Source organism: Loxodonta africana, chromosome 4 (genome assembly GCF_030014295.1).
Source record: "Loxodonta africana isolate mLoxAfr1 chromosome 4, mLoxAfr1.hap2, whole genome shotgun sequence".
NCBI classification, from domain to species: Eukaryota; Metazoa; Chordata; class Mammalia; order Proboscidea; family Elephantidae; genus Loxodonta; species Loxodonta africana.
Genome location: NC_087345.1, coordinates 38,287,497 through 38,302,690, shown reverse-complemented (window position 1 = coordinate 38,302,690; position 15,194 = coordinate 38,287,497). Strand labels below are relative to the sequence as shown.

The 15,194-nt window shown below is 39.4% G+C and overlaps 1 protein-coding gene across 15 annotated transcripts in view; it reads left to right on the top strand.

The window, feature by feature from the left end:
- The first annotated feature begins 10,994 nt into the window (after positions 1-10,994).
- The window catches only part of CRADD (CASP2 and RIPK1 domain containing adaptor with death domain), a 310,952-nt gene continuing 306,752 nt past the window's right edge, over positions 10,995-15,194 (top strand). For 3 of the 15 annotated variants that reach the window (XR_010321722.1, XM_064283730.1, XM_064283729.1), the window contains exons 1-2: positions 11,123-11,562; positions 12,461-12,764. Coding sequence is in view for 14 of the 15 variants with exons in the window: in XM_064283730.1 (XP_064139800.1) it covers positions 12,467-12,764 (298 nt within the window). In the remaining variant the exon portion in view is untranslated. Of the gene's footprint in view, positions 11,090-11,111; positions 11,563-12,460; positions 12,765-15,194 lie in introns of those variants that run through there. The other 12 variants (XM_064283733.1, XM_064283732.1, XM_064283734.1 and 9 more) reach the window with 8 other exon arrangements.

The window sequence follows — 15,194 nt, the reverse complement described above, 5'->3', positions numbered from 1 at the left end:
ATAGCTGCATGGCTGACAAAACAGCTGCAGGGCAGATGGCAAGCTTCTGGCTCATAGAATCCCAGGATTGGCAGGTAAGCTGCTAGCTCAAGTTCCAAGAACTGGAGGTCAGATGCAGAGTCCGGAGTAACCAAAAGCCATTGAGCTTCGTGAAAATGTCCACATATATTCAATAAGGCCATGACCCCCAAGAAATGCACTTTCAACTGATTGGTTGCTAATAGCAGATCTCATCGTGGATGTGATTACATGATATCAGGTCTCATTATGGAGGTGATAAGATCATTACATAGCTGCTAAACTATATCATAACTGCCAAACCACTGAGAATCATGGCCCAGCCAAGTCGATACACAAAACCTTAACCACTGCAAACACTAATGCTGTAACCTTGCAGGAGAGAGCCATGGAGTTCCAAGTTGAGGCTATGCTTCCCAGAACTTATTTTCCTGGGTAAATGTTCCCGGGAAACCTGGCCATTCACAAGTATTAATAGGACAGTGAAGAGCCCAGGACTTTGGGGGTAAGACTGATCTGTATTTGAACTCTGGCTGCACTACTTAGCTAGTTGTACCTGCCTCATAAGGCTGTTCAATCACTAAATAAAATGAAATGGGATGATATATGTAAAGAACACCTGCCATTTCTGGCATATAGTAGATACTCAGTAATTATTAGCTTAAAAAATTAGAGTTATAGCTTTTGGGAGAAACTGGATTATATAATACAGGCTTCAATGAATATATGACTTTGAGTAAAAACCTGTGTTATTCTGCATTCTGCTTATTCTTCATGTTCAAATGTGTCTTAGGCTTATTAATTGATTTCTTAATTTAAGAACTCTTTATTGAGTGGGAATGCAAAATGGTACAGCCATTGTAGTAAACAGTGTGGCAGTTTCTTAAAAAACTTGAGGTAGAGCTGCCATATGACCCAGCAATTCCACTCCTAGTTATATATCCTAAGGCTCTAATAGAAGTGACACAAACAGACATATGTACACCTATGTTCATTGCAGCACTATTTATAATAGCAAAAAGATGGAAACAACCTAAGTACCCATCAACAGATGAATGGATAAGTAAAATGTGGTACATACAAACAATGAAATACTACTCAGTAATAAGGAAAAATGAATTCCTGAAACATCTTACAATGTGATGAGCCTGGAGGACATTATGCTGAGTGGAATAAGTCAATCACTAACAAATATCGTATGTTCTCACTATAATGAAGTGACACGAATAGGTCTTTCATAATAATAAACTAAAAATCATTAGTGGTTATCAGGGGAGGGGTAGGAAGGAGAAGTGCTGCCTAGGTAGTAGTCACTTCTTGTTTATAGAAATGGGAACACCAAAGGAAAAGAAAAAAAACAAACCTGTTGCCATTGAGTCAATTTTGACTGATAGCGACCCTATAGGACAGAGTAGAACTGCCCCATAGAGTTTCCAAGGAGCGTCTGGTAGATTCGAATTGCCGACCTTTTGGTTAGCAGCCATAGCTCTTAATTGCTCTGCCACCACGGTTTCCGAAATGAGAAAGGTGGCACCAAATATTGGTGAGGTTTGCACAGGGTGACTGATATAACTGAGGTGAAAAGGGTTGAATAGGCAAATACTAGGTTATACATATTTTGCAACAATAACAACATCCCAAAAAAGTGAGGAGAGGGGCTGCAGATGCTGATACTGATTAAATATAGCCAATTACCTCATGAGATGAATTCTCTTGGTTTAAGGGCTTAGGGCAATCCAGGCAATTGGCATAATATAGTTCTTAAAGTTTATGTCCTACCTCCCAGTATGGTGAATCGTGTCGGGGGTCTTAAAAGCTTACTAGTGCCCATCTAAGATTCAGCTATTGGTCTTTATTCATCTAGAACAAAAGAGAAAGAAGGAAACCCAAGAATAAGAGAAGGAACTGTACTACAGGGCTAATTGTCTACATATTTGATATTCTTAGGCCACTAGGAGAAATCCACGTGAGCAAATGGATTTGGTGAGGTAGTGCACAGTCTGTAACTCCTACCATCTCTTCCTTTCCTATCCACTTCTGGTCGCTGGGAGGACTCACTGGGTAGAGAGAAGCATATTTCAGCCCAGCTCATCCTTCTAGATGATTGGTGCACTAAGCATCCCAGCATTCATATTCTCATTAACTGGGGAGAAGAGAAATGAAGAATCCATCAGCACGTCAATGGCTTATTTCTTTTCCATGTTAAATCAAACATAGTCTCTCTGAAGAACAGTTCTAATATGTCAATGTTATTGTCCAGCATTTGTTCACAATTTTATACTTCCTGTATTGCTAGCCGATGGACTGGATGCATGCCCACATATCAGCACAAATGGAAAAGAAGGGAAGCACCCTTTTCTAGGCTAATGGTTTCATTTGTTTTGTTAAGAAGCAGGTGAACTTTTTGGTGGATTGTTGTCAGCAACAACAGCCTAGCATCAATTATCCTGAAACCAAAATCATTACATTTAGCAGTCATTCTCTAATTTTTAAATGGACTTTACTAAATAACTCCAGATAAAAGCTTTGCTCACTCAACTGCTTGGCACATTTACTGATAATTCATCTTGCAGACCCATGACAACGTATTTCTGCCTGGAAAGAAATACTCAGTAAGGCCCATGATGAAGTTCTTTTATAGTCTATGTGGCCAATTGGTAATGCAAATACTCAGGGCTTTTGGGAAGGAGGATAGGGGGAGGTGTCAAAATGATAGCTTTCATGCTTTCTGATGTCAAATTCTGTGGTCTCAGCCAAATAAGTGGCCACATGGTTTAAAACCAAACCTGTTGCCATCGAGGCAGTTTTCACTCAGGCGACTCCCTGTGTTACAGAGCAGAACTGCTCCATAGGATTTTTTGGCTATAATCTTTATGGAAGCAGATTGCCAGGACTTTCTTCCACAGTGCTTCTGGGTAGGTTTGAACCACCAATCTTTAGCTTAGTAGTTGAGTGCAAACCGTTTGTGCCACTCAGGGACTGGCCATATGGTTAAGCAGTTTCAAATCTTTTTTTTTTTTTCCATTGAGAAGCATCTTGGCCCCTTTCCCTGGCACCAGTGCAGCTTGCTTTTGTATCATGTCTTCTGAGCAAGAATAGAAGGTCAGCTACCAAACTGTTCAGTTTATGTCTGCTATTTAAGGCATATAAATTTCTCTTTAACTAATGATATATGATATCAGACAAGTAGATATTCAGTAGAGAACTTAGCTATTGAATTGTGCTATTCAGAATACTTAGGTTTGATTGTTACTGGGTACTTGAGAGAGTCTAAGTCACATCCGTTTACTAATTTCTTTTAGACTTATCACTGTGTTTAATTAGATCACCAGAAAGTATGTACCTGGACTGTATTACTTTGTGCTATATATTGGATTAATGCCAGAAATGTATATTTGAAGAACATTTTAGTATCTTACACAAAATAAGACAGGAAAACCATAGTTTACGAATTTACCTGATGTTCTTTGTATAAAGAATCATATGAAAAATTCCTGCTTGAAACCAATGCCAGGGAAATATTAGCCTCTTTAGGTGACTCAGTATGTTTTCTTTCTTTAGAGATTAGAACTATTCCATACGTTTCTCTTTTTATCTTTTATGCTGGGAAACTATGAATTTATTTTAGCATTCAGATATTTTAATGTTTTGAATTCTTAATTGGTTGCTTATCTTTTTTTTCTTAATATTTTATTGTGTTTTTGGTGAAAGTTTATACAGCAAATTATTTCTGTACATATTGTTCAGTAACGCTGGTTACATTTTTTACAATGTCTCAGCATTCTCATTATTTCCATTCTGGTTGTTCTGTTTCCGTTAATCTACCTTCCCTCTTCCCCCATACCTTCTCATGTTTGGTCTGGGGTAAATGTTTACCATCTGGTTTCATTTAGGTGATTATTTAAAGGAGCAAAATACTCATGAGTGATATTATTTATTTTATGAGCCGATCTGTCATTTAGCTAAAAAGTGACCTCTGGGTGTGGTTTGAGTTCCTAGTTTAAATGGTATCTAGAGTAATAGTCTTGGGGGTTCTTCTTGTCTCTACCAGTCCATTAAGTCTGGCCTTTCGTCAGGAATTTGAGTTTTGTTCTACATTTCACTCCCATTTTATCTGAGAGCATCTATTGTGTCCCCGATCAACAACAGTTGGTAGTGGTAGCTGGGCACATCTATTTCTTCTGGACTCAAGGTAGGTGAGGACATGGTTCATGCAGATTATCAGTTCTGTAGGCTAGTCCCTTTTTAAGTCTTCAGTTTCCTTCTTTGTCTTTTGCCCCGGATGAGTAGAGACCGATAGTTATGTCTTAGATGGGTGCTCGCAAGGTTTTAAGATCTAGATGCTACTCACTAAACTAGGATATTCAACATTATCTTTCTGAACTATATTGGATCAAATGGCTGAGTTGCCCCACAAGATTGTGGTCCTAAGACCTCAAACCCAAAAAAACAATCCCGAGAGTTGTTTGGTTATTTTTAGGAAGTGTCGATACTTGTGCCGTGTATGACTTTATTTTATATGTGAATATGTATGCAACACACACAAACATATGTATACATATGCCTATAGATATACCTATACATGCACATTTGTATATTCATATATGCCTTCCCTATATATACATCCCCAATGCATCTGTCAATTTGTTGTACTGTGGGGGCTTTGTGTTGCTGCGATGCTGGAAGTTATGCCACCGGTATTCAAATACCAACAGGGTCACCCATGGCAGACAGGTTTCGGCTGAGCTTCCAGACTAAGAGATTAGGAAGAAGGACCCTGCGGTCTACTTCTGAAAAGAATTAGCCAGTGAAAACCTTATGAATAGCAGCGGAACATTGTCTGATATAGTGTTGGAAGACGAGTCTCTCAGGTTGAAAGGCACTCAAAATATGACTGGGGAAGAGCCACCTCCTCAAAGTAGAGTGGACCTTAATAGCATGATGGAGTCAAGCCTTTGGGACCTTCATTTGCCAATGTGGCGCAACTCAAAATGAGAACCAGTTGCAAACATCCATTAATAATCAGAACATGGAATGTACAAAGTATGAATCCAGGAAAATTGAAAACCATCAAAAATGAAACTCATAAAGATCAATATCCTAGGCACTAGTGAGCTAAAATGGACTGGTATTGGCCATTTTGAATCGGAACATCATATGGTCTGCTATGCTGTGAATGACAACTTGAAGAGGAATGGTGTTGCATTCATCATCAAAAAGAACATTTCAAGATCTATGCTAAAGTACGATGCTGTCAGTGATAGGATAATATCCATACACCTACAAATTTACACAGCAACCACTAAGGCCAAAGATGAAGAAATTGAAGGTTTTTAACGACTTCTGCAGTCTGAAATTGATTGAATATGCAATCAGGTTGCATTGCTAATTACTGGAGACTGGTATGTGAAAGTTAGAGACAAAGAAGGATCAGTAGTTGGAAAACATGGCCTTGGTGATAGAAACGATGCAGGAGTTCCCATGACAGGATTGTGCAAGACCAATGACTTCTTCATTGCAAATACCTTTTTTCACCAACCTAAACAGCGACTATACGTGAACCTCACCAGATGTAATACACAGCAATCAAATCGACTACATCTGTGTAAAGAGATGATGGAAAAGCTCAATATCATCAGTCAGAACAAGGCCAGGGGCCGACTGTGAAACAGACCATTAATTGCTCATATGCAAATTCAAGTTGAAACTGAAGAAAATTAGAACAAGTCCACAAAAGCCAAAGTACAACCTTGAGTATATCCCACCTGAATTTAGAGGCCACCCCAAGAATCAATTTGACGTGTTGATCATTAATGACGGAAGACCAGATGAGTGGTGGAATGACATAAGGACATCATACATGAAGGATGCAAGAGGTCAGTAAAAAGACCGGACAGAAGAAAAGACCAAAACGATATTAGAAGAGACTCTGAAACTTGCTCTTGAATGTCAAGTAGCTAAAGCAAAAGGAAGAAATAATGAAGTAAAAGAGCTGAACAGAAGATTTCAAAGTGCGCCTCGAGAAGACAAAGTAGAGTATTATAATGATATGTGCGAAGACCTGGAGATAGAAAACCAAAAGGGAAGAACATGCTTGGCATTTCTCAATCTGAAAGAACTGAGGAAAAAATTGAAGCCTCAAGTTGCAATTTGAAGGATTCTATGGGGAAAATATTGAAAGACGTGGGAAGCATCAAAAGAAGATAGAAGGAATGTACACAGTCACTGGGCCAGAAAGATCAGGAACCGATGGTACTGAAGGAAGATATTCAAGCTGCACTGAAGGCATTGGTGAAAAACAAGACTCCAGGAATTATTGGAATACCAATTGAGATGTTTCAACAAACAGATGCAACACTGGAGATGCTCACTCGTCTATGCCAAGAAATTTGGAAGACAGCTACCTGGCCAACCGACTGGAAGACATCTCTTTCCAAGAAAGGTGATCCAAGCGAACAATATCATTGATGTCACACCCAAGTAAAGTTTTGCTGCAGATCTTCAAAAAGCGGCTGCAGCAGTGTATCAACAGGGAGCTACCAGAAATTCAAAATGAATTCAGAAGAGGACTTGGAATGAAGGCTATCGTTGCTGATGTCAGATGGTTTCTGGCTGAAAGCAGAGAATACCAGAAAGATGCTTGCCTGTGTTTTATTGAATATGCAAAGGCCCTTGACTGTGCGGATCATAACAAATTATGGATAACATCGTGAAGAATGGGAATTCCATAACATTTAATTGTGCTCATGAGGAACCTGTACAAAGATCAAGAGGCAGTCGTTCAAACACAACAAGGGGATAATGCATGGTTTAAAGTCAGGAAAGGTGTGCATCAGGGTTGTATCCTTTCACCATACTTATTTAATCTGTATACTGAGTAAATAATCCGAGAAGCTGGACTATATGAAAAAGAATGTGGCATCAGGATTGGAGGAAGACTCATTAAAAGCCTGTGTTATGCAGATGACACAATGTTGCTTACTGAAAATGAAGAGGACTTGAAGCACTTACTGATGAAGATCGAAGACCAGAGCCTTCATTACGAGTTACACCTCAACATAAAGAAAACAAAAATCTTCACAACGGGACCAATAAGCAAAATCATGATAAACGGAAAAAAGATTGAAGTTGTCAAGGATTTTATTTTACTTGGATCCACAATCAACATCCATGGAAGCAGTAGTCAAGAAATCAAAAGATGCATTGCATTGGACAAATCTGCTGCAAAAGACCTCTTTAAAGTTTTGAAAAGCAAAGATGTCATCTTGAAGACTAAGGTGTGCCTGACCCAAGCCATGGTATTTTCAATAGCCTCATATTCATGAGAAAGCTGGACGATGAATAAAGAAGACCGAAGAAGAATTGACGCCTTTGAATTGTGGTGTTGGTGAAGAATATTGAATATACCATGGACTGCCAAAAGAATGAACAAATCTGTCTTGGAAGAAGCACAACCAGAATGATCCTTAGAAGCAAGGATGGCGAGACTCTGCTTCACATACTTTGGACATGTTATCAGGAGGGATCAGTCCCTGGAGAAGACGTCATGCTTGGTAAAGTAGAGGTTCAGTGAAAAAGAGGAAGACCCTCAGCTAGATAGATTGACACAGTAGCTGCAACAATGGGCTTAAGCATAACAATGACCTTGATTCTGGTGCATGACCGGGCAGTGTTTTCTTCTGTTGTACATAGGGTTGCTATGAAGGCACCTAATAACAACAACAATACATATGTGTTTTTATTCGTATGTGTATACATATCTACAAAATCATATTAACGATAGATACATATGTATGTATGTAATCTATCTATGAAACAATATGACAATTTCTGAGTCTTTCCTTATCTTTCATGAAGAAAAACAAAACCCATTGCAGTCGAGTCGATTCCTACCTATAGCAACCATATAGGACAGAGTGGAATTGCCTCATAGTGTTTCCAAGGAGTGGCTGGTGGATTTGAACTGCTGACGTTTTGGTTAGCAGTTGAGCTCTCAACCACTGGGCCATCCATCATGAAGAAAAAAAAAAAAATTTTTTTTTTTTTATCCATCATGAAGAGCACTGGTTAAATATTTTATAGAATGTCCTTCAATTTTGAGTTTGATGTTTTCTCAGACAAACTGGGGTTATGGATTTTGGGGAAGAATATATAGAAGTGATATGTCCTTCTCATCAAATTATACTGTGCCCGTGATATCAACATGACTTATTATTGGTGATGTTAAGCTTGACCAGTTGATTGAGGTGGTGTCTGCCAGGTTTCACTACTGCAAAGCTATTTATTTATTTTCCTTTCCAAACTCTATTGATTAGAGGTATGTGACTTTTTTTTTTTAACCTGGGAGTTAAAGAGTTGTTTTATTTAATTCCCAGATTTATGGGATTTATGGAAGTGATCCTTTTGTGCAAATTTCTAATTTTATTGCTTAATGGTAGATTACCTTGTTTGTGATATTGATGTTCTGGAATTTATTGAGGTTTCTTTGTGGCCTAGTTCATGATCTATTTTTGTAAATGTTTCAAGTGTGCTTGAAAAGAATCTGTTTTTATCCATGGCTTAATTTCCACATCTATGAAAGAGGAAGGACCAGAAATATCTCCTTTGATTTTTTGGGGGGGCAGGGGGAGAGGTTGCAAAACCAAAGACCAAATTCAAAGGCAGAAAAATAATACATTTGTTTTTTTTTTGACTCTATATATTGCAAACTCACAGTGGTATATGTAGACATGGTAGGGGAGAGAGAAAAAGGAAAACATCTGCCCTTCCCAAAAATGGATTTGTTAACACTGGGTAACAGGTGTTTAATCCTCTATGGGGGCACAATCCAGCTTACAGAGAGGGATTGAGTAGAGAGGAGGAGTAACCACCTGTGTTAGGGATTTTGATCGGTGGGTATTTGATTCCTTAGGGGTCTGCTGGTTTTAGAAATTTTTTTTAGTGAAGTTCTATCTTCTGTGTGTTACTCAGAAGTAAGTATTGTGGTATGCTGAGGTGGGCTGGTGGTCCTTCAACAGGCTGGTTAATGGAAGTTGGTTAGTCAATCAGAGAACCAGCCTAGTCACTTAGAAGCAGCATCAATGGTCATCTACATTTGTCACAGGAAGAATAATTTGACTGTCTAGGGTTCATGTTATAGATTTAAGTCAGATCATTAATGGCCAGCCTCTTGTGTTGTTTACCAAAAGGACACTGTGCCCAATTCCTGCACTATTTTCATATTGTCTTCTTGTACTCTTTGTTTCTCTTCTGTGAATGCTTATGGATCTTACCGTTGGCTCCCAATCTCTTCTTGGACATCACCATTAATGCTGTCCTTTTAGTTCCCAAGAGATCCTAAGAATTTCCAAATACAATGAGGCATCAAGATTTTTTTTTTCCTCAAACTAGGTAGTTTTATCTGGGTGTTTGTCATGTCATTTCCCCTAACTTTTCTATGTATATGAAAATTATCAATGTTTACAGTTGGAAAAAGTATACTTGTTTTTTCTTCCCAAAAAAGTTAGTGATCTCGGCTACTGGCAGTGTTGGAAGAAGTCTGCAGTTGATCTGGATGAAGACAGAGAATGTTGCTAGCACCTGTCCACATACAGAGGGAAATCTTGCTTAGGAAAGGACAGTTCTGGAGCAAAACAGGAAGTGGGAGAGAGTGAAGAGAGTCCCTGGAAGTCAAGAATGGGAGGTGGCAACAGGATGATTTGTCTGTCATGATTGGGCTGTCATTAGAGTAACAGACCCTTCACTATTCAGGGCTGGGTGGTATATTGGAAAGACTATGAAATTGGAGGGACCTGGTTAAAATTCAGGTTTTGCTATATATTAACTGTGAAATTTTGAGTAAGACACTTGACCATTCTGACTCTATGGTCTCTACTTATGTAAAATGCCAATAATAATAATTCTGCTATGTATAAATACGGTCACAACTGTTACAGCAAAAATGGTTTATTGATGTAGTAACACTTTAAACTGGTTACAATAACTAGAAAGTTTTCAGGGAGGAGTTACAGAATTGCTGTCTACTTATTTTCTTACAAAGATACTTTCATCTTCCACTAGAGGCACTGATTGTGAAAAAAAAAAAAAAACTGGTATAGAAATAGTGATATTTGAGGGTACCTTTTTTTTTTTCCTGTTACTGTCAACCAGTATTTAGCAGGCATATGGCTTTCTGTATATATCGTCCAATTCATTAAAAAAATGAACCAATGAATACATTTATTGATTGATTCCTTTATTGCATAAAGGAACTTGAGAAAGTACATGCAACTCGACATTCGTGCATCTCTTCGTATTTGGATCATCCAGTTTTCTTGCCTTCCAAATGAAGAATGCAGTGGAGAAGTAGATTGACTCTCAGTGCCTGCCCCTCCCTCCTTTTAGTATGACTTTCGGTGGTTCAGAAGCTGGAAAGCTGCAAACTACAAGCCCAGGACACCCTTGCTGCCCAAATTCTGCATGCAAAATAAATAGATTTCTCCAATTAGATGCATCAGAATAAGATTTGCAAGTGTTGTTTTGATGCTGTTGCTGGCATATTAAAATACAATTACACAGCTGCAGAGACCTTGGTTTTTCTGTGGCAGCGTCCCAGTGTCCAGCCATTTGCTCAGCTGGTGTTGAAAGGTGGTTGGGGCTGTGGAATGGATTCCATCTTCCTGATTGTGGTCATAAGCCAGTTTGGCAATACTGTTCAGAGAGTCATTCCTGGAAATCCAGTCCTACCCTAGCCTTTGCAATGATTTTAAATATCCCTAATTTCCCATGACAATTATCCAACTACTCCTGACTTAGATAATCCCCTGGGTGACGCTAGTATTGTCCATCTGCAGGCGGTGTATTGTTTTCCCACAGCAAACATGGCGGAAGAGGCTTCAGTTTGACACTTGCGCCCCTAGTAAAGATGTCTACAGCACTTCCTTTGTTTGACCTCGACAAAGATGGCGACAATACTTCCTGTTCAGGGCTTTCGCCTTCAACAAAGATGGTGCCTATGGTACAGGTTCCTTAACAGTCTGGATTCCGGTTGCAGTTTTTTTTTTTTTTTTTTTAAAGATACGTGGTTGCAGACGTAAGTAACAGGAAACCAGAAACTTCGAATTCATCTTTTTTTTTCGAAGGCCCCGCGCTGTGGCGTCTGCCGCCAGAACCCGGCGTGGCGCTCTCACTCCTTTAACTTGCTTGCAGGGTTTCCGAGAGGGGCCGGGCTTCGGGTGGCGTTAGTGGTAACGGGGATCTACTCTCTGGTCAGTCCTTTCTGAAGATCATTTCCAACTCTTTTTAGGGATCAAGTTGCCCTGAAAATCTCTCGTTGTTCTTCCTGTTCGTAATACAACAAGGCTTCAGCTGGCGAGGCAGGGAATTAAAAAAGCTCCAAATCGTCTCTCGCAAGCCGATGTGCACAGCCTTCTCTTCACCTGCTGCCTTCGGGACTTTACAGAGGACAGCGAGGAGGGATCGGGCCTTGCCCTTCCGTTTTATTGTCTGTGGGTGTCTGAAGCCCCATCTGCCGCCCTTACATCCCTTCCTTGCCCCTTATCCTCTGTAAGTGTCAGGAGTTTTCATTGCCCCCACACAGCTGCCCCAGCTCACTGTGGCAGTAGTGTTGGAAATGTGACTTCAAACCGTTCATGGCTGCTCATCAGGGCTGGAATGTGGACTTTTTTTTTTTTTTTTTTTTACATTTGAGAGGAAAAAAACCCATTAAATAGCCCATGCATGTGTGGCTACGGCGGTGTAGTGATGAAGATTTTCAATTCTTAGGAAGAAGGAATAGGACTGTGTATAAGGTTTATTGTGGACTGGACGCAAACACTTAATGTTTTTCTTGAACATGATGGTGTAGAGCCTTTTCTTTTACTGAAACAGATCCTTAAACTCATTGGAATCTGCTGGATTCTGTCGCCCATTCCTATTGCTGACCAGGTTCTGCAAGTGCCCACAGTCAAAATGGCCCTTGCATCCACAGTGACGGTTTCTGAGGTGGTGGAGGAGCAGGGTGGGGGGAATCTCTGATGAAGGCAATGTTAAAATAAAAAGTTTCTTCTCAAGTATGTTAAAATTAAATATTACTCTGTAATTCTCTGATAAATATAGCTTTTTAAGCAGGGTCTCAGACCCACTCCCTCACCCTACAGTTTGTTTATTGGACAAGGAATTAAACTTGTTCTTTCACACAAGGACCCATTATGTGAAATGCAGAAACTGAGAAAAGATGATGTTTCTTCAGTTTTTGTTTATTATGTTCACATACATTTGAAAATAATTTGGGTTGGTTTAACAACCGTGTATTGAACACCATGGCCTGGGACTCTGCTAAGATTCAAAGATTTCCCTGACGTTAAGGAGCTTACATTGCCAAAACAGGATCTTTAGGGGCAACACTATCTATAGGGGCTCATCTGCATTCCTGTAATCTGAGTTATATTTTTGTCTGTTCCAGGGGGAAATGGAGGCTAGAGACAAGCAAGTGCTTCGTTCACTTCGCCTGGAACTGGGTGCGGAGGTATTGGTGGAGGGACTGGTTCTTCAGTACCTTTACCAGGAAGGGATCTTGACGGAAAACCATGTTCAGGAAATCAAAGCTCAAGTCACAGGCCTCCGGAGAACAATGCTGCTGCTTGATATCCTACCATCCAGGGGTCCAAAAGCATTTGATACGTTCCTAGATTCCCTGCAGGAGTTTCCCTGGGTAAGGGAGAAGCTGGAGAAGGCAAGGGAAGAAGCTGTAACTGAGCCACCTGCAGGTAGGCCTCAAAAAGATTACCTCAGACTAGTTCCGGAATTGCTGGAACTGTGCCCTTTGGATCTGAAGTTGGGTTTTAAGCTGGGGGTGCGGTGGGCTCCTGAAAGTGGGTAAGGAGTTTGGACTGAAGGGACTTGGCACTGGAGGGACAGGATGAGGAGGTGGAATTAGGAAGTGCAGGGAAGGAAGGAAGAATGAGCCATGATTGTGAGATTGAGAGGGAGGTTAGAGCATACATTTAGAAATGCTTCCAGGGAAGGTTGGCAAGCCACTTGGGAGGCATGTTCTCATTAGAGAGCCAGGTCATATCTCAGCCTTTGGCATCAGGAGCCATTTGGAAAGTGCAAATGGGAAAGCGGGCATTAGGTCTACTGATAACTGATTCGTGGGGTGCCAGAGCTGCTGGCTGGAAAAGGTCAGATTCATGAAGGAGGAGACAGCCTCTAGGAAGGCACGCCCTGCACCTGTTCTCTGGGCTGTAGGTATATGTCCAAAGGGGATTATTTTTAAGAGTGACTTTGTTTTTTAAAGGTTACTGGTTTAAGGCTTTCATTTTTAGTTTGGCTTTGTTTAGACTCCTGGAGTGCTTAATTTTGTAAGGACAGTAGTTTGGCGAGGGCCTCATTTTGACTTTAAGGAGAATTGGAAGCTGTGAAAAGAGGAACAGCCCTGGGGTCATTAGCTTGGTTAGTAGCAGGAAGAAGATGTGATATGAAACACTTGTTCCCTCTTAACACTTTCCATGACTTCTACTTTTTTTTTTTTTAACACAAAGATTGAGGAACGGGCAACTGAGCTGACACACACACAAAAAGATAATTAAAAGTTGGCCTGCAAAAGTTGACCCTAGAGAATCAATATACTCTGGGGTTTCTGATAGCAGTGATAGTGTCACTGATAATCAGTGGTCCCCAGACTCTGTTGTTATTTAAATACAAGTTGAAAAAACAAATACCAATAATAAAAGACAACTTTTATTATTTTTGCCCCATGGACCTCATATTTTGAATGATTTTCTAGACTACATGTGTTTAGTAATTATGATTAATTCTTCTATTTTTATTAGACATATATCTGCCTAGCTTATCAGCATAAGATAACCAGTTAAGAATGCCTGGTAAAATCCCAGTGGAAAAAACAAACATATTTTCATTTCCTAACTTGGCCAAATTAGAGGTAAATGTATGTTTTTGGCTTTTTAAAATATTGAGGATCACAGGAATCCTCAGGTTGGGTTATCCTTACAAAATTAAATACCTCAGGTGTCTGAACAAAGCCAAACTAAAGGACCTAAGACATTTCTACCACTTTACAGAAAGCAGAATAGATAACATAGAATAGGGGAGGGGTTAAAAGATATTAGGGTATCCAATGTCTTTTTCTGGCGTTTAACTTAGAGGTCCTCCTGGCAACCCGTAATTGGAAACAACAGAATGGGAAAACTGAACATCTTTCCATATGAAAATATTTTATAATCCTTTTTGAGCAATGTAAAGAGTACTGTTGCCTGTTACTCAAAGAGGCATGATCCCATTTTCAGTTCTTCAGATTTGTTTGGAGAACAAGAAATTAAACTGTTTTCTTTAATCAAATGGTGAAAGTTGTAGAGAAGTTGAGGGAAAATAGGTTTTTTTTTTTTTTTTTTGGGAGCAAGCAGAATGGGAAGAGTGGGAAATAGAGTGGGGAAAAAATAGAGCATATCTGTGTAGAAGTTTAGAAAAATGTTTTCCCCAAGACTTGTTAATGCTCTAGAAGTTGTCAAATGGGAAGATAGGTTGGCTACTAAATAAAGTACACCTAATTCTTTACTTCTTGAGTTACACTGTTACTGAAAAAAATACTCTGATGAGGGAGTCAGAATTACCTATGTCTCTATATACCTTCTACAATGACAGTTACATAAACTCACTTTTTAAAAAGTTGTTTTTATTGAATATCAATTTTCAGATTATCACCTAATCCCACCTCAGAGATAATCACCACCCTGAATTTGGGGTTTATCTTTCCCTTCTTTATAGTTTTCCATTTCATACAAATCACTTTTAAAATCTACATGTGTTATGGGAAACCTAGTATATAATAAGTTTTTGTGGTTTATGAATGATTTTTTAATGTGTGTGGGTGGGAAGGGATGGAGGAAATGAGATGTCTTAAAGGAGTCGATACTTAACAGCCTTCTCTTGAGACCATAAAATGTTCTTAAGTGTGTAATTAACTTGGTGGTAATATTTTAATTCCAAAATTAAATTGGGGTTTCAGTAATTGGAAACCTAGGTTACTTTTGAAAATCTTGTAAAGAGTATCAGAGTTGAGATGCCTTCCAATTTAATGTTCCAGTAAAATAATGCAAATGGGCCCAAAGGCCTATTTCCCAGGACACCTGTGCTTTTCCAGTGCTGTAATATAGTAGTTTTAATAAACTTTAAAATAG